We start from the raw sequence: 26380 nt of genomic DNA, 5'->3' as shown, positions 1-26380 counted from the left end.
ATTTAACATTTAAGAAAAAGAAAACTAACATAACCTGTCTACGCTTCAGTTGATGTTGCTAACCTAGTTTTAAATGGGCAAATCTTGTATGTGTCATCAAGAACTACAAGACATAAAAAGTTCTACAGTGATCAACAACCACAAGTAGGAGACAACTGCTGAAACTAATTTATTGTATAATCTTTGGTCAATGCTACAGCTGTAAGCACACAGGCTGTTTAAGACGTTACATATGGTACTTCGTGATAAAGATGCGATTTCCTTTCTCCAACTAATTTCTCAATAATATGTAATATTAAGGCTAGTATCTCAAAAAGCTTCTTAACAAAAGGAGAGTAATTTGGGTTTTATAAAAGCAATTATAGGGTTTTTGCTTAACTAAAAGGTGAAAATACCAATATAACTCAACAAGCCACTTTTAAATTACTTTGCACTTAAAAGTTCCTTCCAGTTAGACAACACCAATTTCATATAGGGAAATTTAATCAGAGACATTACCCTTAACGTCACACAGTGAGTCAGGGCGGAAGCAGTAGAAGAGCTAGGAATAGAATCCCCATTTCAACAGCGAGACACCACTGTGCACGCACATCCCCATTTTCAGATGGGGAAATGGGTCAAAGAGCGGTTAAGTGACTACCACTAACATCAAAAAATGAGTTGGGGGTAGAAGAAACCTGAACCCTTGGCTCTGGGCAGAATTTAATTTGACAACATACACTAATTAAAGTCTTTGTTCTTCAGTACACCAAATACAATAGTTAATTAAGAACTGGTGCATACTTAGGGCTTGTCTAAATGAACAGTTAGTGTACAGCAAGTTGGGGTGTAAATCTATCCCCACACTACCTTGCCAGATGCTAAGTGTCAGTGCGGACCCTGCTGACTGGTTCTAGCAGTTCCTTAACGTGCTTTGATCTACCCCGCTTTGAAACAGGAGTAACTCAAAGCACACCAAGAAACTGTTAGTATGCGTCAGAGCAGGGTCCACATGGCCACCTAGTGAGTGGCAAGCTTTATTGTGAGGTAGATTTACACCTCAGCTTGCGGCAAACTAGATGTCGCTGTAGACAAGCCCCTGATGTGCAAGACAATATATTTTAACACTCAAGCAATTAAAGAAAAACACCTACCAACCACCATTAGAGTGAATTCAAAGCCCTTCTTTACAGACTTCCTGTGGACCTGGTTGGGCAGATTAGCAAATCCCACATAGCCTGCTGAGTCAGAAAACTGGAAAGAAAAACAAAATTGAATACAAGTAAAAAAATACAAATAAACTGCACAAAGAAAGATAAAGAATCAACCAGTTACCTGGCAGCGTAGCAAGACAGCCCTTGGAACAACCCCTCCCAACTCTTCCCTAAGAAGTCTTTGAGAGAAGTAAAGATTCCACAGGTGCTGCGGAACATACTTGAGCAAAAGGCTCTTCTTGGACAACACTGACCGTACGCCCGCAAAAAAACACTGCCATTAACACAAGATCATAAGAAGCAACAGGTAGCCCTGTTTGTGACTGTAAATGGGCTTGCCTGTCTTCAGGGACCCCCTGCTGGCCAAGCATGGCTCTGCTAAGGCCTGCTTCAGTATCCCCTTCACTTCAGACCCCTTTAAAAACCCACAATGCCCAGATATTCAAAACGTTCCTTTTCTGGGGTCCAGTGTATTAGGTCCTGAACAAAGTCAATCAAAACAGACCTCCAATCTACAAAATCTTCATCCCAGTTTGAGCTGGGCCCAGACCCTTCTTCCAAAGGGTCAGTCCTCCTTCAAAGTTAATTTATCTCACCCCAGTCCCAAACTGGGCACAGCCCTTCCTACCTGAGGATCTGTCTTCCCGATTTCCCAGCACCTCTTGCCTGGAGTTTTTTGTTTTCTCAGAAAGGGGAGGGCCTATGGACTCATGGGCCTTCTAATTCCCCACAATGCCTGCAAGCATCTGCCAAACCCACCAGCAGCTGTCTCGCCCTGTATAAGGCTTGAGAGCCTACCCTTAAGACCAATTTCGCAGCAGGCAACCAGCCCAAGTACATTGGACCCTGCTCCTTTTTTTTTGCAGGGGCAGTCACCATGTGGCAATGACAGAGTTAAAGCTGACTCTTTCAATGAGGTACGTTAAAAAGTTAATGAAAGATTTAAATCATAAGCAATCTTAAAATCACTGACATTTACAAATTGAAAAGATATTAGAAATAGGTTCTCCTGATATAGGCTAAATATAGTGAATTTCAGCACTTAAGAATGCATGCGTACAAATGCAGAGGAAAAATATTTCTGTAAATACATGTAGAAACACAAACACACTGGGTAGTAATGCACAGAATATTGAGTTTATCACCACCTCCCAAGATGCAACTACAGTCACATAAGTCAACAAGTTAGTAATATAGCTGAACATAAAGCTCCGAAGTTCACAGTGCTAAATCTTTGACACAAAAGGAAGAGATAGAAATGTACCTGAAAAAGTATCTGATAGATTTGGGCCATAAAAATAACAGTCCACTTCATTCTGTTATGAACTGACCCAATATCTATTTTAGGCCTAAACAAGAATTGCAGCCACTTGAATTCTGGGCCCTCTGAGCTTATTGATAGCAACAAACTTTTATTCAAGACAGACACAGGAGTTTAACATGAAAGATAGAATTTAATAAAATGATATACTGCAAACTTTGGGGGAGGTATAGCTCAGTGGTTTGAGCATTGGCTTGCTAAACCCAGGGTTGTGAGTTCAATCCTTGAGGGGGCCATTTAGGGATTTGGGGCAAAAATTGGGGATTGGTCCTGCTTTGAGCAGGGGGTTGGACTAGATGATCTCCTGAGGTCCCTTCCAACCCTGATATTCTGTGATTCTGTGAAATACTCATGAACTAAAATCACTCACCAAAGGGCAGTTATTTTACTTGCAAATAAGCCTTTTACAACTCACCCAGATGGGAAAAATCTTAAATTGTAACTTATACCCAATTAAGAACTTTGCATGAAGTACAGACATCAATCACTGTGTATAAATACAAGAATACCAGATAAAGGAAGACTGGCTAACTTATTGAAACTATATTACTAGGATTACATACACATTCATTTTTCAGTAAATTTAAGAAATATATTTGAGCTAATAAATTTCGTTGGAATGTTTACTACTTCAGTGAAAACATGAGTATTTTCAAAGGTTCAAAAGAATTATATACCACATTTGTATTATGCAAGCTTCTCTTTACCTTTACTTTTTCACCTGACTGAGACATGTTCCGTCACTGCAAGTTTCAGAACCTAGAAAACAAGACCTTTGTTAGCAGTACTATAGATTAGATTCATCACAAGTTTAAGCACATGTCCAAGAATGGATACCTATCATATTTATTATAATATGCCAAAGGAAAATTAACATGGTTTTCCTCAACATACAGGGAGTAGTCTAGTAATAAATTATTCTGCATTTGATTCTGTAGATTTTGTCAGTTAGTAGCTGCAATAAGGATAATACGGTTTACCAAGTGAAGCTATTTAAATAACGGGGTTAAAGTCATCACAAAACAAAATCCTTCACTTTAAATGTTATGAATAAGCAATTGTAAATAAAGATTTTAACACACTAAATTTTTTAAACCTAGTTAATTAGAACTCTGTATCCTTACATTAATTTTGCTTCTTTAAATAGGGGACAGATGCACCTAACTGAATCTGAGGATGTACAGTGCCAGTACAGTACAGATGTAATTTTTAGTTTGTTTTGATTCAACAGTTTGCTAATAATGCCCTGACACTCCCATACACTTTCCCTCCTTACCCCGCCATGAATCATTTCCTCCCCTTTTTCTTCTCACAGCTGAAAAATGCATTCCCCACTCACAGGAATAATTTACATATAGCCAAATGGATTTTAGTGAATTTTCATTACAAACTTCCCAAACTTCTCATCTGAGAGCACATAGAAGTTTCTCCAGAAAACCAAAATACCCACAGACTTTGAGGGCGACAGAAGTGACTGAAAATAGTATTCTAAATGTAAATGTCATCTCTAAACATTACCACCACACTGAACGTGAGAGAAGCCTGGCATTTGGTTAATACCCACTGGAAATGAAAATTCACGACAATGTTAATGCGTATGTCAAAAGTATCTGTATTTCAACACCAGCTAGCTATCTGGAAGAGCTATATCTTTCAGTAGCCTCACACATCTCCACATTTGAAAAATACTAGCTGTGCTATATAGACTAACGGTCCATTTTACTCAGAACAGCTACATAACACCGAAAGGAAATGGAGAGGAGGAAGGAATACTTCACAGCTTGACTTGTTGACAACACAGCTCTTGGCTGAGAAAGAGTGGAAGTGACCTATGCAGACACCTGTGCACTCAGAAAACAGATGCTTCCCTAACGCTTAGTAGTAGCTACTCTAGCCAGCAGGATGTGGCACAACTTTAGATGCAACTGCTCAGCCAAATCCTAATATAAAAACTTGGTCACTTAGCTCTGCAAATACAAGTTAACAGTAATTGCAACTTGGAGTTTAGAGGAAAATGTATTCACAGCTGATGTCGTTTTTAGTTTGTCCAGAAGCAAAAGTTTCAAATTCCCTGCTGGCTGTATAGACTATAGCTAACCTGTAAGCAAGGTCAACTCAGCATCCTCTCTCCTCCACCAACCTCCTTATGTATCCAGTTTCTTTGTCTGGCACAGCCATTGGTTAAGAAATATTAGTCTTGTTTCTATGACGCTACTGAGTGTCTCTAACTAGGCACGCCCACATTACGATTCCCAAGTTGTTTTAAGTATGATTTTGTAGCAATGGAGTTTGTTTTTATGACAACACACTAGGAGTTGGGTTTCCAGTCAGCCAATATTATGGATCTGCAAAGATGGCATTGATAACGATTCCATTCCCTAGTCATATCTTAACCTACAGATGCAACTGCTTGCCCAAGTTTTGTTTCTATATTTGGAAATGTCTGTTGTCACCTTTCCCTAGAAACTAACAACATAATTCATAATTAAAGTGCACTAGACCACCACCAATGTTACAAGTGACATTTTAGTACAAGCCAAAATTACTAGTTTGGAAAACAGAGGAGCTAAAATTATTAAGCTCCACTGCACATGTACATCTGGCTCACGGAAACTAGCTTCTCACAGAACAAGTTTCAGAGTAGCTGCCGTGTTAGTCTGTATTCACAAAAAGAAAAGGAGTACTTGTGGCACCTTAGAGACTAAAATTTATTTGAGCATAAGCTTTTGTGAGCTACATGCATCCGATGAAGTGAGCTGTAGCTCACGAAAGCTTATGCTCAAATAAATTTGTTAGTCTCTAAGGTGCCACAAGTACTCCTTTTCTTTTCACAGAACAAGGTTTACAATAAATAATAATCTTCCTAAAGAAGGGAACACATTGGTGTTTTTCTTTTTCTGCCTTTCCACAGTCCTCTGAAATTTTAACTCTCTCAACAGGGAGCTGGATGTCTCCAGGGATTGGTAATAGGACAGTGAGCGTATTACCTCTTGGTTTTCAGTTCAAACCCAACCTAACTTCATAGTGACTGAAAGGCTCAGGAAGAATGACACTACAGTAGAACCTCAGAGTTACGAACTGACCAGTCAACCACACACCTCATTTGGAACCAGAAGTACACAATTAGGCAGCAGCAGAGACAAGAAATAAAGAACATACGGTACACTGCTGTGTTAAATGTAAACTACTACAAAAAGGGAAGGTTTAAAAAAAAGATTTGACAAGGTAAGGATACTGTTTCTGTACTTGTTTCATTTAAATTAAGATGGTTAAAAGCAGCATTTTTCTTCTGCATAGTAAAGTTTCAAAGCTGTATTAAGTCAATGTTCAGTTATAAACTTTTGAAGGAACCACCATAACGTTTTGTTCAAAGTTAGGATCAACCTCTACTCCCGAGGCGTTCATAACTCTGAGGTTCTACTGTATCTGAATTGAGTTGGTGGTCTCAGTTCACTTCTTAGGCGTCCAACACCCAATGTCTCAAAAGTCAGCTAAGTAGAAGTCTAAGCAGAGAAGTCTGGGCTGAATAGGAATGAAGACAGAACACCCTCTATCTCTTCACTCTTTGAAATGAACCCCAGATAACGACTGACACTGAGACCTACTATACTCTACCTACTGCACATTAAAAAAAATATCTGGGGTTGTTGAATAGGCAAGCCCCTTTTACCCGCACTAAAATTCCCTTAATTACTTTTTAAGTTTAAATCTGGAGATACCCATTTCAGTCACTGCAGTTCATAAACAGTACATTGTATACTTCTGAGTGAATATTCCTATAGCTTACAATTTTTGTTCCCATTTATACTGAAGAAAATTCTTGTAATACACGGTAAGCACAATTTTCCAAAAGAAGTGTGCAGTTTTGAAGCAAAGCTACCTTAGCTATTCAAATTACTGATACGTTTGTACTTTCCATTAGATCCTATTATACAACTAATATGTGCCTTGCAAACTACTCTGATGAAAAGCTCGTTAATATCCGACTCTGTGAAAGAGCAACTGCTGATCACATCTTAAGAGTTTGCTTAACAGTCTTGATAACACTAGTATCTAGTTAATTACTTTGTCTAGTATTTTGCTATACCTAGCATATGAAAGGAGGAATAATGAAACAAGTTCTATTCCTTATCACATGCATAATTCTTCAATAGTTTGTAATTGTTTATATTATGCAACATAAGATGAACACTTTTGCAATGAAGAATGTTTCATGAACAATTTGGATTCCAGTTATAAACCAATGAATCAATGACTTTACAAAACTTATCAAAGCCAAGTGATTTAAAAGAATCCCTTAATATGCCAATAAAATACCCAAAACCAAGCAACTTTATTAGTTACATGATACAAATTATCTTTAAAGGTCCCTAACATTCTATCCACATTGCCACTGAGGTATTGTCATTTAAAATACTATTTTACCATATTAAAAAAATTACTCCAGACATATTTCTAGGAAATTATTACTCTATGATGGCTAAAGTAATTTCAGCTTTTGACCTTGTGGATCGTAATATTGCCTGAATGGTATGGTCATCTAGAAATTAATTCAATCCAATGACAATTATCTGAACATCAATAGGCTTTCAGAAATATTATTGGACCCTTTGCCACATTACTGCAAAGCAAAACTAAAAAGAGACCAGTTTAAAACTGTTTGAACATTAAGTTAATAGTAATGAAAACTAGAGAGAAGAATGGATTAGGAGAAAGTCTTTCATGTTTCTTTAAAGCACCAAATCACAGTAGTACTGAAGCACTGTGTCAGAGTAGATTAGTAATAAAGATGGGACAGACTGTAGTAAATAATAATGACTAACAAACTACTATTATCTGCATGCATTCAACTGAGTCACACAATAGAATATGACTAAAAGAAATCAGTTTGATCAGGTGGGAAACCGCGCCATGTATAGAAACACTACAGTATGAACTTTCACCAACACTTGGTAATAAAATTAGTGAAAACAATTTTAATTCAAAGCAAACAGATCATATTATGGCAGAAGGCATTCAAAGACCCACCTCAAGTGTCAGAAGACAAGCAAAGCAACATGTACAAATGAAGGATATTATAAAGATAAGTACACTTGAATTAATAAGACACATTAAGCAGTCTAACTCCTGCTTTTACATTTTTTACTCTTCTAGCACAACAGAAATTTAATACAATTGAATTTCATTTACAAGGTTTCATTTTACAAAAGCAAGATGGGCTTTTGAAAGTAATTTCCTCTCTGCATAGGTATATTGAGCTATATTACATAAATAAGTGTATTTTCACTCAGCAAGCATGCTTTCTGAACTGCATGTTCTGTACTAATGCATATTTCCGATCTCACAGGAATCTCATCTTAAACAGGTCACTGTGCTAGAGTCCAAGGACCAGACAAATACCAATTTCAGTTACAGCCTGTGCTTGTGCAAACATAGACGCCACAAGCATGTCACCCTACCATCTTCTACCATGAAAAAAAACCATCCAGGGAGGCAAAGAGGAAGGAAACCAGGTCATTTCCTTTGTTCCTTTCAGGATGTAAGACATAAACTGTTAGCAATAGGCAGTATGGGATTTTCCTAATGATAACGAGAAAAAAAATGCTATGGAAAATTTACAAGGAAGTCTTCTATACAGGATTATAAATACTATTTTAAACAATTCTTGAGTGACAGCAATAACCAATTCTTTAAACAGATCCAGGAGACTGTGCAAGGATTCCCCTTTTCTGAAATCAATACTTAACATTATATGTGATCCTTTGGTAATTTAAGAAGGAACCACAGGAGAAGTGAAAACTGTGGTGGGGTGTATATGCTGGACTTGGTCTTATCAGCACAATGTGATCACATATGCTCCCAGTCTTCAAGAGTGTGGACCACCAGTAAGCCAACAAGAACATTTGAACTAAATACTGCAGAATGATTTCTTTGTTATCATAATAGCCTGTGACAAATGAAATCCAATCCAACTACTCAAGCATGTTATAAGGAAGACTAACATAAAACTGTTTAGAATACCTCTTGCATACCAGGAAATATGGGAGTTTGGTGGAGAAGAGGATTACATTCTTCTCTAGACATACTCTTAAAATGGGTAGGGTGGGGGAGTATCAAAGTACAGAGAAATTTTAATTCTAGGCCATTCCTAGTAAGGGGAGGCAACAGCTGCCCCCATATCAAAAGGCTGACTATGCTGCTGATTTATTCAGAACGGAAATAGCTGTCACTGATTGAAGAATGTTATTTTACACGTCCATGGCTCAGAGTAATGCAGAAGTACATTTACTTCCTCTCTTAGGAAACTAAGCAAGTCACTTCCACCAACCTAGAATGCAGGGATTTAACTGTTGTTTCCAAAAACAAACCTGCTACTGCTACAGCATTGGCAGACAGGCCAGTTTAATACCTTGTATTCAGTGTTATCAACCTTTTTGATATAATTTTATGGCTTCTATTCTTTAACAGAGGAAATGCAATGTCCTTAATTTACTTTCTCTATTATAAAAAAGACTTATGTACATACATACACCCATTTTTGATGCAGACCAGTTTAAATAAAAGTATCAAATACAGTACCTCTGAGATCTTGAGCTACCAGAACATAAGGAAATAAGAAAAGATGGGCCAAATAGGATGAAGAGATTTAAATACTCATTGATATAACTTATACATTGTATACATTCTGTAATTCAATATATAATGCTTCACTATTGCTCTAATCCCTTTTGCACTTATCACCCTCATTACTTAAGAAATTTGTAATGTTAACAATTCTATTTACCTTTAATACAAATGTATTGACTACAAGGTTTTTTGTCTTTAAATATTAGTGACTTGGAAAAGTTAATGAAGAAAGGTTTGATGTTTTTTGACTATTCAATTGACAGATACATCTTAGAAAGTGGATGTTTGCTCAGGAACCTTTCAACATTTTTCACCAAGTTATTTTCAGTTGGGAAATAAGTTTCCCTTCTCCCCCACAATCTGCCTTACTTCACTTACACATAAATCACACCACACACTCCAGCAACGATGCAATTCTGGTGTTACATTACAAAACACTGCTGAAAAGTTGTCATGGGTTTGGCATCTTTCCACAGTACCACAAAAGTGCTTAGTTCTCTCTTCTCCTTTCTGCAGGTATGAAATCCATTATATTACATAATGAAATATACCACACTCACAGTGTGAAATTAAAGATGAGCAGTTTTATGTCCAAGGGCTATTTTTTAAAAATATTTTATTTTAATTAAGAACACTAAACTCACCTAAGAAAATATTCTAAATTACAATCACATTGGATCAAAAAGTTTAAAATTAGCAGAAAATTGAAATTTTAACAGAGAGTATTGTTACTGTAGTATTTACACTGATTATGAATACCAGAAAACAATCTTGCCTGGCCTACACTAGAACAGAATGGGTCTGATCCTACCAATACTTACTAGCCATACCACTTATACAAGTAGCCATTTCACTGAAGCCAACAATATGACTTGCAGTAATAAGTACTACACCTGGTAGTAGGCATTTCCACTGCCAGGACCCATTTATTTATATGGTCAATATTCAACACTTTCTCCATGTGGTTTTAAGACTAATAATTCCATTATATTAAAAATGTAAAGCTCTGATTTTTAGAACAGCATGTATAAATAATGTATGAACAAATCTAAAGTTCTGACCCTACGCATTTTTTTTTAATTTTAAATCCAGCTTTATCTTCTCCCAATATTATTTATACAGCACCAACAGTACTCTAGAACCTTTCTTGCCATCATTTCAACATATAGTCACCAAGAAATAAGTCTTATAGAGCTGGTTATCTAACTCAAAGACATAATACATATTAAGTCATTAATGTGTTTCCTTCCTAAGCAAGCAACTACTGGTAACATTTTCAAAGAGTTATCGTATTGTGAAAAATATATCTTAAAATGGTCTTGTAGAAGTTTGATCATCCACTTGTCAAAGAAAAATAATTTTGATGGAAAAAAAAATTATATTTTATTCACCATAAGTCATCATAATACAGGGCAGGTGAGCAGATACTGTGCATGGGCTGGTAAAGGTTAGTGACAATTCTGCAAGACAGCTTTAAAAGTGGGGGGAGGAAGGCAAAAGACTACATTGTGTTGTTCTATGCAAGAGAATCTGCATCCACAAAAATAAAAATGTTCTGAAAAGGATTGCAAATATTAATGTAATTGCCATGATACTGTTTAGATTCCCTCCCACATGCTGAGAAATAATGTAAGACCTATAAAATAATTTAAAAAAACACGTATCAACTACCAAATCAAGTACTAAGTCTTATTGTCCAGCTGTGGGATCTACATTTCAACTTCCACATCCCCATTTTCCCTTGCTTCTAACCTCAGATTATGCTTAATATTGCAATTTTGAAAGCATTTTAGGAATGTCAAATGGAGTTGGAACTTCTTGGCTCCAGCCACACCCAGCACTTCTGATTAAACTATGCCGTGCAGAGCCCAACAGCAACAGCCGGGCCTTAGTCCCCTTCTAAAAAGATCTACCCGTTCCTTGTTGTTGTTGTTTTTAATGTATTTTGCGTATCTGTAAAACAGTCTTCAATAAACAGATTACAAAAGAAGCCCTGCCATTTTCTGAGTTCCAGTCAGACACATTCCCTCCCCCTGGAGCCTCCAACGTGCTTTGGGCTTGTGACATTAAAAAGGCATCAGTGCTGCATACTTAATCGTTAAATCTTATTAAGTCAGTTATCTTTCATTAAAATCACACAGTTAGCGACCTAGACACGGCCCAACACCCCAGAAAGGCTGGATGGGCGCTGCGGGGAGTGGGAGGGAGAGAAAGAAAAGGCATGGCTACTGGAGAGGGGCTTTCACTCGCTTCAGACTCTGACAGCCGCCAGGGAGCCAGAGGGGGAAAGAGAGACGGGCTGCCTGACACGGGCTCTCTTCTAAGGCAGCCCTGGACACCCCACTCCAGGCAGGTACCCCCATTACAGGCACCCCGCCCAGGCGCTGGAGCCAGCGCGCAGAGCGGCGCGGGGGTGGGCAGAGGCGGCCCGATGCAGAGCCGGCCCCACGCCAGTAGCAAGCACCCACAAGGGGCCTGCCCAGCGGCCAGACTCGAAGGGGCAGGGCAGGCCCGGGAGAACAGGGCTCCGGCTGCAGCCACCCCCGTCCCCTCACGGCGGGGGGAGGCTGCGGCTGCAGAGACACCCCCGCGCCGGCAGCGGGCTGCACTCGGCTCCCCACTCTCTGCCCGCGGCTTACCTGAGCCCAACCCCCCGAGAGCCTTCGCCTCCTCCGCGCTCGCCCAGCTGCCAGGCCGCACTCCGGACCGGAACCGCCCCCTCCCTGCTCCTCCGGCATCCCACAAGGCACCGCGGGCGCTCGCCTCCAGGCCTCGCGTCTCTATGGTTCTGCCGCTCACGCGATGGGGAGGGGAGGGCGGTGTCAGGGACGGGGGAGAAGGGGGCTCGAGTGTCTCTCCTGCCCGCCTGGAAAGCCGGCAGCCGGGGGGGGCCGCAGGCTTGTGCCCGTCGGGGCCGAGCGGTGGGCCCGGCCGCCGGGCTCAGGGACACGGCTGGCAGCGTGACGACACACCATCATGTGGCGCGAGGACAGCAGCGTGACGTCGCCGCGTGACGTCACCCCTGTGCTGTCCTCGTGTGAGGCCCCTTGCCTCGCCTCGCCACGCCGTGGGAGGAGGGCTGCAAAACCACCCCCAGTGGTTTTGGAGCCCATTCATAGCTTCTGGGCTCCCATCGCTAGGGCTGCTGCAAAAGATTTTTAAATTGCGCTTTTCTGTTATTTGTGTTACCGTGGCACCTAGGAGCTGGAGCCACAGAGCAGGACCCCATTGTGCTAGGCGCTGTACAAACACAGAACAAAAAGATAATCCCTGCCCCAAAGAGTTTTCAACCTAAGGCTGTGATTGCAACAAGTCAGCTCGTGTCTGCATTTCTTCATATGGCTGATGTAAATGGAGAGCAACAACTATAATGCGTCCAATGAAGTGAGCTGTAGCTCATGAAAGCTTGTGCTCAAATAAATTTGTTAGTCTCTAAGGTGCCACAAGTCCTCCTTTTCTTTTTGCGAATACAGACTAACACGGCTGCTACTCTGAAAACTATAATTTTATGTTCAAATGGTGAAGCCAGATAATTGCATCTGGAGTAGCACAGTGTATTACTCTGATGCCTTTTTTGTATTTGTGAATTGGCCATTGAGTTGTTATATGTTCCATGGGTCTTCTGGTTGACCACTGACAGTGACAGACTGGAGAGTTTTTAATTTTCCATTTTTGCAGCAAGTATCCGTATCTGCCATGGTTTGTGCAGATGCTGTTTAGGGTTGCCCATGAGTAGAAGATGGCAGCCTTCACACGGCCCACTCTGTTAAGTGAGAAACCACATCTAATACCTTCAACCCAGTGATCAAACATCGATCAGTGATCTCCAGTCTTCAGAGCAACAACTCAAGCCACCATAATGCCCCTCTTCAGGCCAGATAGGTTCTGGAACAAGGATCCTCCAACATAACACTGAGGTACTTTCCCAGGCAAAGTACAAGTATCTTGCAAACATGTTGAAGACAATAACATTGACATCCTTACACTCCAAGAAATCATATCTCTGATGACCAACAGGCTAGCCGCTACCATATCCATGGTTACAACCTCACAACTAGCCACCACTACTATCTGAAATATGGCCTAATCATATATGTGAAAAACACCATCACAGATTTCGATGTCTTCCCACCCCCCAAGTGAAGAATCATAGGGACCTCGAGAGGTCATCTAGACCAGTCCCCTGCACTCAAGGCAGGACTAAGTATTATCTAGACCATCTCTGATAGGTGATAGTCCAACCTTCTCTTAAAAATCCCCAATGATGGAGATTCTACAATCTCCATAGGCAATTTATTCCAGTGCTTAACCACTCTGACAGGAAGTTTTTCCTAATGTCAAACCTAAACCACCCTTGCTGCAATTTAAGACCATTGCTTCTTCTCCTATCCTCAGAGGTTAAGAACAATTTTTCTCCCTCCTTGTTAACAACCTTTTATGTAATTGAAAACTGTTATCATGTCCACTCCCAGTCTTCTCTTCTCCAGATTAAACAAACCCAATTTTTTCAATCTTTCCTCATAGGTTATGTTTTCTAGACCATTTTTGTTGCTCTTCTCTGTACTTTCTCCAATTTGTCCAAATCTTTACTGAAATGTGGCGCCCAGAACTGGACACAATACTCCAGTTGAGGCCTAATCAGCGTGGAGGAGAGCGGAAGAATTACTTCTCGTGTCTTGCTTACAATACTCCTGCTAGTACATCTCAGAATGATGTTTGCTTTTTTTTGCAACAGCGTTACACTGTTGACTCATATTTAGCTTGTGATCCACTATGACCCCCAGATCCCTTTCTGCAGTACTCCTTCCTTGGCAGTCATTTCCCATTTTGTATGTGTGCAAGAAGAAGCCACCTACACCACTGCCATCAGGATAGAAGAGTTGCACATTATCAACGTGTATGTCTGCACTACAAAATGCAAACAGGCTTTAACCGCATTGTAACTAGATCTCTCAGCACAGTTGACTTTGTAGTAGAGCTGATCAACATTTTTCAGATTGAAAATATTTTTTGTTGAAAAATGGCTTTTTATTTCTATGCAAACTTTTTATCATTTTCTATTTTCAAACAAGAAATGTCTGAAAATTGTTTTGTTTTAATTTATAAACATTTTTTTAAAATTCCCTCACATAATTAAGCTGACCCAAAAACTAATTAAAACGAAAATCTTATTTCAGAAATGGAAAGCTATAATGAAGGTTAATATTCTGTCACAGGTATTTTAAGTAAAAGTCAGGAACAGGTCATGGGTAAGAAACAAAAATTCATAGAAGCCCACAACCTGCTCCTGACTTTTACTAAAAATGCCCATGGGTTGGGGGGACAAATAGAGTGATGCTGGGGGTTTACAGCTGCTCCAGCCCCAGAGGGGCTGACCCAACCCCGGCCGCTGCTCCAGTGGGCCACGGGCTGCTGCTCTGCCAGGCCAGAGAACCACTGCTCTGGTGGCCCCAGGGCTGGCCACTGTTCTGGGGACTGCTGCTCCATTGGCCCCAGGGCTCACCGCTGGTCAGCTGTTCCAGCAGCCCTGGGGCTGACTGCTAGTCAGCTGTTCTGGTGGACCCAGGACTGGATGCTGCTCTGCTGACCCCGGGGCTGGCCACCGGCCACTGGTCTGGTGGTCCTAAGGCTGGTTGCCAGCCGCTGTTCCAGCAGCCCAGGGGCCACTGTTCCAGTAGCCCGAGGGCTTACTGCTGGGCAGCTGTTCTGGCAGCCCCGGGGCTGGCTGCCAGACGCTGTTCCTGTGATGCTGGGACCATTACTCTCTCAGCCCTGGAGCTCACCACCTGTCAACTGTTCCAGCAGCTCCAGGGCTGGCCACCAGCCGCTGCTCTGGCAGCACCAGTGCTGGCCACTGTTCCGGTGGCCTGGGGTGGGGGCTGTTGCTCCAGCAGCACTGGGGCTGACTGCTGGCAGCTGCTCCAGCCCTGTGGCTGCTGCTGCAGCAGGGTTTGTCTGCCGCTGCTCCAGTCCCAGGGATGCTGACCCAACCTCTGCCGCTGCTTACACCCTGGGACTGCTGTCTGGGGCCCAGAAGAAGTCATGGAGGCCTCAGAAAATCACAGAATCTGTGACCCCCATGATAGAATCATATCCTTAGCTATAATTGATTAATGAAATATTTCAATGACGGATTTTGATTTGAAAAAGTACATTGCAACATGAAACAAAAATTACTGCAAAATGTCTGATTTTTTCCTGTTTTTTTTACCAGCTCTATTTTGTAATGTTGATGGGATTGTAAAACATGCTGCTTTCATGTTTTACAATGAAGTTTCCAGTCTTGCTGGTTGCAGAGATAACCTTCAAAATGTAAACTTCTGCAGTATTGTCCTTTGGTGTCTGCATGCGGCCAGGCTACTGAAACAATAGCTTTAAAAGAGGTATGGAGGTCCCCTATTCATGAGCTGTTCATTCTGCAGCCTAATTTAATTTACCAGTTACACACTAACATTCACAAAAAGAAAAGGAGTACTTGTGGCACCTTAGAGACTAACAAATTTATTAGAGCATAAGCTTTCGTGAGCTACAGCTCACTTCATCGGATGCATTTGGTGGAAAAAACAGAGGAGAGATTTATATACACACACACAGAGAACATGAAACAATGGGTTTATCATACACACTGTTCTCTGTGTGTGTGTATATAAATCTCTCCTCTGTTTTTTCCACCAAATGCATCCGATGAAGTGAGCTGTAGCTCACGAAAGCTTATGCTCTAATAAATTTGTTAGTCTCTAAGGTGCCACAAGTACTCCTTTTCTTTTTGCGAATACAGACTAACACGGCTGCTACTCTGAAACACTAACATTCAGAGCTTATATTGTATGGCTGACATTCAATGTATTAGAAAATACAAATAAGCCCGCAAATTTTGACCAGAGAAAGAGTATTTGACAGATTTTTGTTATTACGAGCTAATACATATGCCTATCTGAGTTGCTACAATGGAGCTTTTGTAAATCCAGTACTCCACCATACAATACTTACAACATGCTTTAATGTTCCTACTTTGGTTCACAACTTATACAGGATCAGGCTCAATATAAAGTCCAAATAATTATACTGCAATCTTAAAACCATGTTTGCCAGATGATTCCCAAGACCCATCCATAGAGCCAGTGCAGTGGACACATGGGCCGTGGAGGCAGAATCACAGCTGTTCTAGGAAGAGGTAAATCCCATCTCCAATGGAAGTGGGGGGACTGCCATGAGGAATCTTCCTGGGATTTTCATTCCTTCTTAGCCTTCTCCTGTATATTTTATGGGAACAGTCTGGTTCTATATTACTAATTAGTACTAGAAAAACATTCAGTGGATATGGAATGTTAGTTTTATTCTCTAGTCCCCAATCCTGCAAAGACATACTCATGAGCATGAGTAGTTGGAGCACATACTACTCCTTTTCAGAGAAGCAGTAACATTATGTGTTCCCACCTGCTCTGTGCCATTATGTGCTAAGCTGCCAAAATGACTCTGGGGGACACTCCCTCTAGCCAGCACCCATCAGCTCCTCCCTTGCACACTTTAAAGCAATAAGGGCAGGATTTTGTCCTGACTTTGCAACTTTCCCAACCATAACTTGATGGGGAAAATGTAATTTCCAACTTCATAGAATCATAGAATATCAGGGTTGGAAGGGACCTCAGGAGGTCATCTAGTCCAACCCCCTGCTCAAAGCAGGACCAATCCCCAACTAAATTATCCCAGACAGGGCTTTGTCAAGCCTGACCTTAAAAATCTCTAAGGAAGGAGATTCCAACACCTCCCCAGGTAACCCATTCCCGTGCTTCACCACCTTCTCGTGAAAAAGTTTTTCCTAATATCCAACCTAAACCTCCCCCACTGCAACTTGAGACCATTACTCCTTGTTCTGTCATCTGCTACCACTGAGAACAGTCTAGATCCATCCTCTTTGGAACCCCCTTTCAGGTAGTTGAAAGCAGCTATCAAATCCCCCCTCATTCTTCTCTTCTGCAGACTAAATAATCCCAGTTCCCTCAGCCTCTCCTCATAAATCATGTGCTCCAACCCCCTAATCATTTTTATTGCCCTCCGCTGGACTCCTTCCAGTTTTTCCACATCCTTATTGTAGTGTCGGGCCTAAAACTGGACACAGTATTCTTGATGAGGCCTCACCAATCCCAAATAGAGGGGAATGATCATGTCCCTTGATCTGCTGGCAATGCTCCTATTTAAAGAGCCCAAAATGCTGTTAGCTTTCTTGGCAACAACGGCACACTGTTGACTCATATCCAGCTTCTCGTCCACTCTAACCCATAGGTCCTTTTCTGCAGAACTGCAGGTCCAAGGGCACAATTCTCCCCAGCAGGATGTGACTAACTCACAGTAACTTTATTATTCATTATTCATATCTAAGAGGAGGAGAATTGGGTGTGCTTCTGCAGTGTAATGGAAGTGTTACAAGCTAAAAAGATGGGGATGACTCTAGCACTTCCAAACACCTAAAACCCCATAATTCAAAAGAAAAAATATTATGCAACTACAGGACACTGTGTAATAGCTGGAGCCACCATTGGCTGATTCTGTTTTCAGGCTCTGATTAATAGAACTCTTATTCCATTTTCATGCCTCCCCTTTTCTGTACAAAGAGCAGCTTTCTCTTTGTTTACATGTTAATATGTGAACTTTCCCCATTATATTTTTGGTGTCTATGTCTTATATTGTTTGTTTGTTTGTTTGTTTTAAACTTTCCCTATATGCAGAGTATTCAGAATTTTTTGTGGGGATCACAATCTTTGTTATGGAAAAGGCTGAATTGATGCCTATTTTCAAAACAGCGTTGTCAAAAGGAAACATAGTTTTGTTATCTACACTGCAGGCTGGTAAAGCGACTAAACACACAAAACACAGAACTTGTGTCTTTTTCTGTGGGAGAACTTTATAGCTCAGCCATGGGACAACAGTTAAAAGATCGGAAATGGAACAAATAAGAAACCCAAAAATGGGGAACCAACCCAGATTCACCTCTTGATTCAGAGGCCTGCCTTCTCCCAGGCTGTCCTCTAGTTCCTAGGGCAGCTGCCTTTATAGTTCTTGCAGCACCTGTGTGAACCCAAGTTATTAACTCTTCATTTGCCAAAGACTGGATAGTGCCTTTGCGGCTTGGCACTATAATCCTTACTCTTGGGAAACCTTAACTAAGATTCTGAAAAATGCTGAAACAACTGATTCAAACTCCATCCTGAACCATCAGGTGAACAACTAGGTCCTTTTCGCCAATGGCCCCCTCTGAGACATAGAGCATCCTCAACTCCCATTGAGTTCAGTGGAAACAGTGTGCTCAGAACCTTGAAGAAATACCTATCACACAGAGCCCAAGTCCCAAAACACCACCCCTCACAGTGACAAAGTGGGTGAGGTAATATCCTTTACTGGATCAACTTCCGCTGGTGAGAGAGACACGCTTTTGAGCTACACTGCCTAGGTCCACTTGAAATGAAGTGACAGCCGGTCTTAAGTTAAGTAACTCTTCAGAAAATATGCAAATCTCTTTTGCTCCACTGACTTTATATTCTGCAAGCCTGGCACTTTGGTTCTCACTTGTGCAAACAGTCTAGCTGTCGCCTGTATATCTGCACACACAAATTAATCTTGAACAATGCAGTGCAGGCTGAACTCATTCTGCTTCAGATATCCTCTCACCAGATTGTCTGAGTCATATTTCTCATCCAAATACCTTTGAGCTTTCAGATTGCCTATGGGATCCAACTCTATGCTCTGCAGCAGCTCTCACTGGTCCCATTAGCACTAGGCAGTCTGTTTCCGTTTTTATCAGCAACCCTTTTTCATTTTTTAGTATATTTCTTTTTTAAAATTTCTAAACAAGCACAGAGCCATATTTTTCACAGTCCTGGGCAACATGCATCTCAATCCCCTGACGTCAACATAGATCAGGGCAGAATTTACCCCATTGTAATGATAAAGGTTCCATATCAACAGCAATGGAAAATGAAGTCCATTTAGCCACCACAGAGAGGGAGCAACACAAGAGGCCCGTTGTAATGCAAGCTACCTCCACCCTTGTATACCAGTGTGCCTGCACCAGATTATCAGATTTGAGATGGATATATTTCCTCAAAGGGATGAAAGGGTAGGTCAGTCTTCATGGCCAATTCATTTCCTTGGACTCTGTCTTGGACTGTCAGCCAGGATTTCAATAAATACAAACAGGGATGGCAATGTCTGTGTACCATATTTGGACAGAGACCATTAACTTTATACCACCTTTGTGGCTCCTCAATTCTGAGGTGGGCCAGGGACCAATTCAGCCTCCAGTGTAAGTTAGAGTCATCTTAGGACAGCTATAATTTCCAACATTGCTGACAAGGAGCCATTCCAGCAGCCAGTAATAACCTTTGCATAGAAACACTGTGTCCAGTTTCCATTTTCTCCTGGCCACACTCATGTATTGGTACCTTCCGTGGGATGTGGAGCCTCCATACTACCCAAAGAATCTGCCAGCTGTCCAGGGTTATCAGCCCTGTTGTGCTGATAGGGTGACCCAGAAGTTCCACAGAAGCCTGGTAAATCAAGCCTGTAGTCTCTGTAGGTCACGCCACCTTATTAAAGATAAGGGTGGCAGCTTTCTCCTTCATTTTAAACAAATAAAGGGAGCCCTTGGGCTCCTAACAAGCTATAAATCAGCAGGACAAATTTTGAGTGGCCCTGTATTAGTCTGTTTGTATCTTTGCAATTTGCAATAGTAGGGTTGTTTCTAGAACAGGCTGATCCTACCCTGATCATGCACTCCTGCTCAGGCCACATCATCTTACTTACATCACTTCAATAGAAATCCTGGGTGAGTAAGGAGTGCAGGAGAGGACCCTTTTTGCAGACTCTTCCCCCCACCCCAGACATGTGTTTTAGACTATCCTTATACTTAAATTTGTTACATTTGCATGTCTGTCAGTTATGTCCATGATTCAATCAGCTGACATGAGATTATGAACAGTCTGAAGCAGATAACTTGTTTTGTCTAGGATAAAGTCTTCCCCTCTCATCTGTGAAGTGAAAATCCTTCTGAAGCAGAAAAAATTTCCCCTCAGGACATAACTATAATCTTTTTTTCTTGGGCAGCAGGCATTCGTTCACAATATGCCCTGGAGCAAGGTGATGGGGAAACTGTGGTTCAGTGTGGAAGCGAACAGTGGTGAACTATTTATCTCGTGCTATAACTGCCTTCTGGTTAAGGTAATCGACTGTCAAATGTAAAAGATTTTATACATAAAATTCAACTCAGTTACAAGTTCAGTTTTTACTGACAAAAGCAAGGGAATGCCGAGTTAAGTCTCTTATCCTCTTAAATGTGCTCCACGGTGCCATACTATAGCAGTCTATGGTATGTAATGCAGTTATTGCAGTACATATCATGCACATGTCTGAATATGCTGTAGTGCAACGTCACAGTGGGTCAAATTCTGTTTACAGGCACTGATTCAGGAAAGTGTGCCGTTAAGCAAGGCCTTAAGTCCATACCTATTCAGGACAGAACTTCAGCACATATTTAAGCACGTGCTTAAGTTCCATTGATGCTGATGGGACTTGAGCATATTTGAAATGTCACCCTGAATGGGGACTTGAACTGGGTCCTCTATTTCAGGATATCCCAAGTGTAAGCGAGAGCTTGCTATGGTGAATGTCAGCCTTACTTACTTCTGCATCACACACTACCATGATATTGATTTTTGAGTGAATGTTGATTCTGTTCTTCCATCAAAGTCGTCCTAATGCCTTTTATAAAAGGCACTGACAGACCTCAGTTTTCATTGTTTACAATACAATTAGAGCCCTTCCTTTCATTCTGATCTTGCATTCTGTCTGGAGTCACATCTTGTCAAATTGGAAGCAATTTTTGTGTCCAGAAAAACACTTTATATCATTTGTTGTTGTTTTTGTGGGAAGCAATGTTAAAACTGATTTTAAAGAAACGATTTAATATGATTTTAAATAAATACCACTATATTAATGGAACCATAATTTGAGGTTATGTAGCTAAATCAATCTCACACTGCATAGAACCCTTTCCATTAAATTAGTACAATACAGAACATGTAGTCAGAACACCAGCTGCGTTAGACAAACACTTGAGATGAAATAAAGCTGTTTTTTGTTCAGTTAGTGGGAACTTGTTTAACTTGCTTTCCCATTGGGCTGTAAATCTGTTCCTGATATGGGCAAATATACGGGATGTGAGACAAAGTAAAGATTAATGTATCGTTTCTGTAATGGCTGAATTAGCAGCAGCTACCTTGTGTTACAGGAACTGCTCCTGGAGATATTGGACCAATATTGCAAGATACTGAGCATCGTTAAGTCCCACTGAACTCAATGGGAGGGGAGAGCACTACGGCTGTACTAAGTACTATGTACTGGATTTAACAAAGCACTCTTGAGCATGTGCTTGAATCCCATTCACTTCAAGGAGACTTATATATGTGCTTAAAGTTAAGAATGTGCTTAAGTGCTTTGCTGAATCAGAATCTAAGGCTGCAGGAACAAGTCCTTCAGCAGTCAATAGACAGAAGCTTTATCCTGTGGACATTAGGGAATTGGGAATAAGTCCTCTACATGGGACAATAACAACATGAAAAGCATACAGACTAGATTAGATGCACTGGGGATTTTCTAGACATTTGAGTGAAATGATGGTCAGTGCTTCATTGATAAATATTTCACATGGGGACTTCTCTTTCCATCCATTCTCTCCCAGCATTTACAGTTAATGATTTGACCACAGTGAAATGTGTACCTCTCCCAAGCAGAGATTTATTTGTGAAATCTCTAATGGAGGAAAGCCACACAAAGATCTCAAAGTTTCAGACAGGTAAATAACTGTAATGATGAGTTCCTCTCAGGCCACTGTATTGTAAACCAAGAGCCCCAGCACTACTGGAAGTTGGTCAATTGCACAAGCCTTTAGACTGCTGGAAGTCTGTTAATATTAGAGCATTAAGTCAGCACCTGTGAATGTACTTGGATTTATTGCTACAAGCTACAATGTCAACATCTATTTAGCAACCCATAGGAAAATCTACAAGTAATAAATACATTCCCTGGCTGGCTAGAAGAGGAGAAACTTGCATATTTTTCAGTGGTGCACCAAAACTCCCAGATTAATGGATTTCATGTACTGTATATCACAGCAATCTTGAATATATGAGATTGTTACTTTTCATGTTTGTGCACACACAAACTCATCTTTTGAAAGCACTGATTATGACAATGGAGAAGAATCAGCGGATTTCCTTTACCTTCTACCTACAAAATGTCTCAGAGATAGAATTTATTTTGCACTCCTCTTCCAGGAACAGCAGTGTTTTGCATTGTAATAAAAATCACTAAGGAACTGGCATTGGTTACTTGCTAAATAATTTCACCTTTGCCCATTTATATTTTGTTGTGGTCACAGAGATGTTTCCCCTTCATAATTACCCAAAAGAGAAGCCATTGCGGCACCCTGATTTTTATTGAGGTGACATTTCTGAGTAGAAAGGGAAATTTTCTTCCCTTACTCTTTCAATCAACCTCACTTTTAGGGAGTGGAATTAAGACTAACAAAACAGATGATGTCTGTCAGTCTTTATAAACCTCTTTGTACTGTGTTGATCCTGTTAACAATAGAGAGAACATTGTTGAGAATTAGTCAGTGTCACAGCCAACGCAGGAATTTCAAGCCTCTAGTTTTTTGTAAAGAAATTCATCTTTAGGAGTCATGATTAGTGTAAGTGACTCGTCCCTCCCTCCCTCCCTGGCCCCCACAGGATCTGCAGTTAACTTTGTGGCCAGATTCTTTCCTTAGTTGTTCAAACCTCTGTAATGTACATTACAAAGCAAACTCATGATCAAATTCTCATTAAGATCATTAATTACAAATGATATTGAGGTGATTTTCCAAATCTGAGGTAGGAAAGAGGTCAAAGAGAATAATAATAATAATGCACAGCAATCTGAAGCAGGAGACTGACTTTCATACAGGACAGAACTAAAATAGGGCTGTAAGGGATCTCCCAACTGGCCGCTAGGTGTAGGGTAGGCTACATGCAAAAACTAATACAACTGGGGGCTATATTATCCTTTGTCCATATTCCCTACAGGGCTTGAGAGGGACAATGTGCATCCCCCAGGGCCCACTCCCTCCCTGTGTGCAGACCCAGTACCTTCTTTGTGAGATCTCTTCAGGGTTCATAGAAAGGGGAAACAGCATCCAGGAGACAGCTGAACTACCTGCCATGTGGCAGGATCCAGATACACACACAGAGTGAACCTGGGTGTGTGGGAGATCATGCCATAACTAAGCACTTCAGGATTTGCCCCCATGGAAATCAGATTGTAAACTCTTTGGGACATGTTCCGTAACCCAGCTTTCTACCTCCACTGCCTCTGGCTCCTTGGCAATGATTAAACCAGCCATACAAGACAACCTTAGTTCCTTCATTGCCCCTACATCATCTCCTTATCTCCCATCTCTCGGCCTATCCAGCACAACCCTATCTTCCATCCTCAGCCCTCCTCCCCAAGGAGGGGCAGGCATTGGTGGGGGCCCCCAGGTGAGGAACTGAGCAGAGGATGCAAGAACAGTGCAGGGACTGACATGGAGTCAGTGTGCACATGTTTTGAAGGTCAGGAGGACAAAAATGAGAAGGATGAATAGGGACAAGGCAGAGGGTCAGAGCTGAAGTCCCTCTACTACATCCCCCTGGCACAGCTCTGATCCCTTTCCTCCCCACACTCTCCTGAACTGCTCTGACATCCCTGCCCCCTGGAAGCACCAGCACAGAGCAGAAAAGGCAAACCTGGTGACCCTTCCCTGCTCCTGGAGATTGGTCAGTTACTGACATTATAAAAGGGAGAAGATGAAGTAATTAGGGCCTCGTTAGGCAACATTACAAAACCTTGACGCTATTTCATGTGATTTGGGAAGCCGAAAGATGACGTGACGGTGGAAATGACACTAAGCTTTTGGTGCAAACTCACTCAACCCAGCTCCAAGTAGAGATAACCCTGGGCTGAACCCTGTGATTAAATATATCTCCCAGTCCATTTTGTAATGACCTGCTCATTCTCTTGCATTAATCTCCTTGAAGGTCGCCTTGGACGGAGTGAGGACGTGTCTGCACTCAGTTATGTGTCAAGGATAAACAGTTTATCCACTTCCATGTGGAAAATATAGAGTTTAGATTAGTTTACCCACTTCTTTTTTCACCACCACACTAGTGTCTGCACTCGTTACACACAGGACTCACGAGGGCAGTGGTTTGTGTATAAGGTGCAAATCCCATTTGTACTGTTGTATTGAAGCCAAAATAAGGTCCCATTCAAACTCATCTCTTGGAAAAGACGATGGCATTTTTACAGCTGCATCAGAATAAGTGGTTCTGACTGAAAAGCATCAGGATCTTTAAATAAAGAACAGTTATTTGCTAATTTATTTGTGCTCCTAATGCACTCCCATTTAGGCGCTAATTAAAAGAAGAAAATTGCACAAAATCCATCCAAAATGGATGCTAAACTTATCACTCCTCACTTTTTTGAGCATCTGATCCAAAACCCCCATTGAAGTCAGAGGAACTCCCATTGAGTTCAATGTCCTTTGCCTCAGACCTCTAGTCTCCAGTGTCTGTTATTCAGGAGAATTATAGGGGCTTCAAGTATAAACTTTTTGCTGACTCTGATATTTCATTCCTGCCTTCAAATGCTCAAGAGTTCAGTGGGTGGGAGGGAACAGATGTAGTTAGATACGTGAAACTCAGAAAATTTTAAATGCAGTGTGAGCCCCAGGTCATATATCCTCTGTCCAATTGGCAAGTCCATCTAAACCTGGTCAGTGAGGTGCTCTTCCTGCTTGCTGCAAGAAAAGAGTGAGAACACAATCATTTCTAATCCCTGAGCTCCACTCAGTCCAGCATGACTTCTGTGTCATTGTTTTCAGCTTGAATGCTACATCCGCCCACTGTTCACGGGTTGCAAAGCCCCTTATGCATTCCCTTTAGGATGATTTATTAGGTGCATAACTGTAGTAGCAACAGCTGTCACGGCATTAATGATCATTTGTTAATGAATTGTTGAACTGTAAGAACATCATGAGTTTTAACAAAAAGGAACTCAGATGCTTGCCTGCAAAGACATGGTTTATAAATAGTAATTTTATGACTTAACATCCCCCACGAAACATCAAATTGATCTGTGCTTCCTTTTAGGCAATCACAGCCCTTTTCTCCTCTGGCTGTTGAAATTAATTCTGTTCTGTGTGCAACAGCTTTAGTAGGCGTTCCAAGGTATAGGACAGAGCACAAGGAATCCCCAAACTTTACAGCAACTGTGCCCTTTTATTTGCCTAAAACTTCAACTAGATTGGCCAGTGCCCAGCAACTCTCACTCAACTGTATATGCTCCAACCTCCGGGAAAGCTTGTGCAGCTTCTCACAGCCTTGAGGCTGAAGACTGGAGGAACCAAAGATCTCCAGAGGGTTTGAGCACATGCAACCGTTTGGGAGGTAGGCCACAAGGATACATCAGGGCCCAGCTCGCAGACTCACCCAGGGAGGGAGAGGAAGCCTAATGTGTACCCACCACAAAAGTCTGAAGTACCAATACCCATATTCATAGGAATGCATCCGATGAAGTGAGCTGTAGCTCACGAAAGCTTATGCTCAAATAAACTTGTTAGTCTCTAAGGTGCCACAAGTCCTGCTTTTCTTTTTGCGAATACTCATATGAAATACCAATTGCCAGGAATTAGTTATGTAGCACGGCAGCTGTGCTAAACTTGCCACTAATTCTCATCAAATTATAACCAGAGAGTTTGTTTTATACTGTGCTTGTTAAGCATACATTCTTATGTTGCTTTGATTGTCTGGGATAGGGCAATTAGTGAGAAGAGGTTGGTAAGGGACAGGTGGATAGGGAGGAGGGCACAATGGTATTCCAGCCATACTGGGACCTTGCTTTCTTAGCAAAGGAAACCTCAGAGGTTGCATGTGTTGCCCATGTGTCTGTTTCCATTGCAGTTATTTATCTGGGGAAATTAAGAGTTCGGTGCTTTCCGTCAAGTGGCAAGGGTGGTGGCCTTCCTGTGCTTGCAGTCAGAGGTAGCTGGCTTTCCTTCCCCCTTTATATTATTGTTCTGGTGATGGGATTTTTTGTTCAATACAAATATTCAATTTCAGCTTATGTTCTGGTTTTCTTCCTGTTCACCCTGTGCTCGCTATCTCTGTCT

General features: G+C 41.3%; 1 protein-coding gene and 1 long non-coding RNA gene across 6 annotated transcripts in view; one reads left to right on the top strand and one right to left on the bottom strand.

Annotated features, from left to right (window-relative positions):
- LOC119843484 (septin-2) overlaps positions 1 to 26380 on the bottom strand; it is a 92581-nt gene that overhangs the window by 48359 nt on the left and 17842 nt on the right. The window contains exons 1-3 of one of the 5 annotated variants that reach the window (XM_043498075.1): positions 11781 to 12130; positions 3192 to 3273; positions 1134 to 1233 (exon numbers count right to left, since the gene is read on the bottom strand). In XM_043498075.1, the coding sequence (XP_043354010.1) occupies positions 1134 to 1233; positions 3192 to 3248 (157 nt within the window). In that variant the 5' untranslated portion in view covers positions 3249 to 3273; positions 11781 to 12130. Of the gene's footprint in view, positions 1 to 1133; positions 1234 to 3191; positions 3274 to 3638; positions 3753 to 3790; positions 4204 to 11780; positions 12131 to 26380 lie in introns of those variants that run through there. The other 4 variants (XM_038372731.1, XM_043498076.1, XM_043498077.1 and 1 more) reach the window with 4 other exon arrangements.
- Positions 2799 to 21220, top strand: LOC122456798. The gene is made up of 3 exons (XR_006275870.1): positions 2799 to 2846; positions 5780 to 5782; positions 18308 to 21220. It is a non-coding gene; the product is annotated as an uncharacterized LOC122456798 (long non-coding RNA).

This window comes from Dermochelys coriacea, chromosome 15, assembly GCF_009764565.3.
Source record: "Dermochelys coriacea isolate rDerCor1 chromosome 15, rDerCor1.pri.v4, whole genome shotgun sequence".
Classification (NCBI taxonomy): domain Eukaryota; kingdom Metazoa; phylum Chordata; order Testudines; family Dermochelyidae; genus Dermochelys; species Dermochelys coriacea.
The sequence above is the reverse complement of the archived record's forward strand: the minus strand, read 5'-3'. Positions and strand labels throughout refer to the sequence as shown.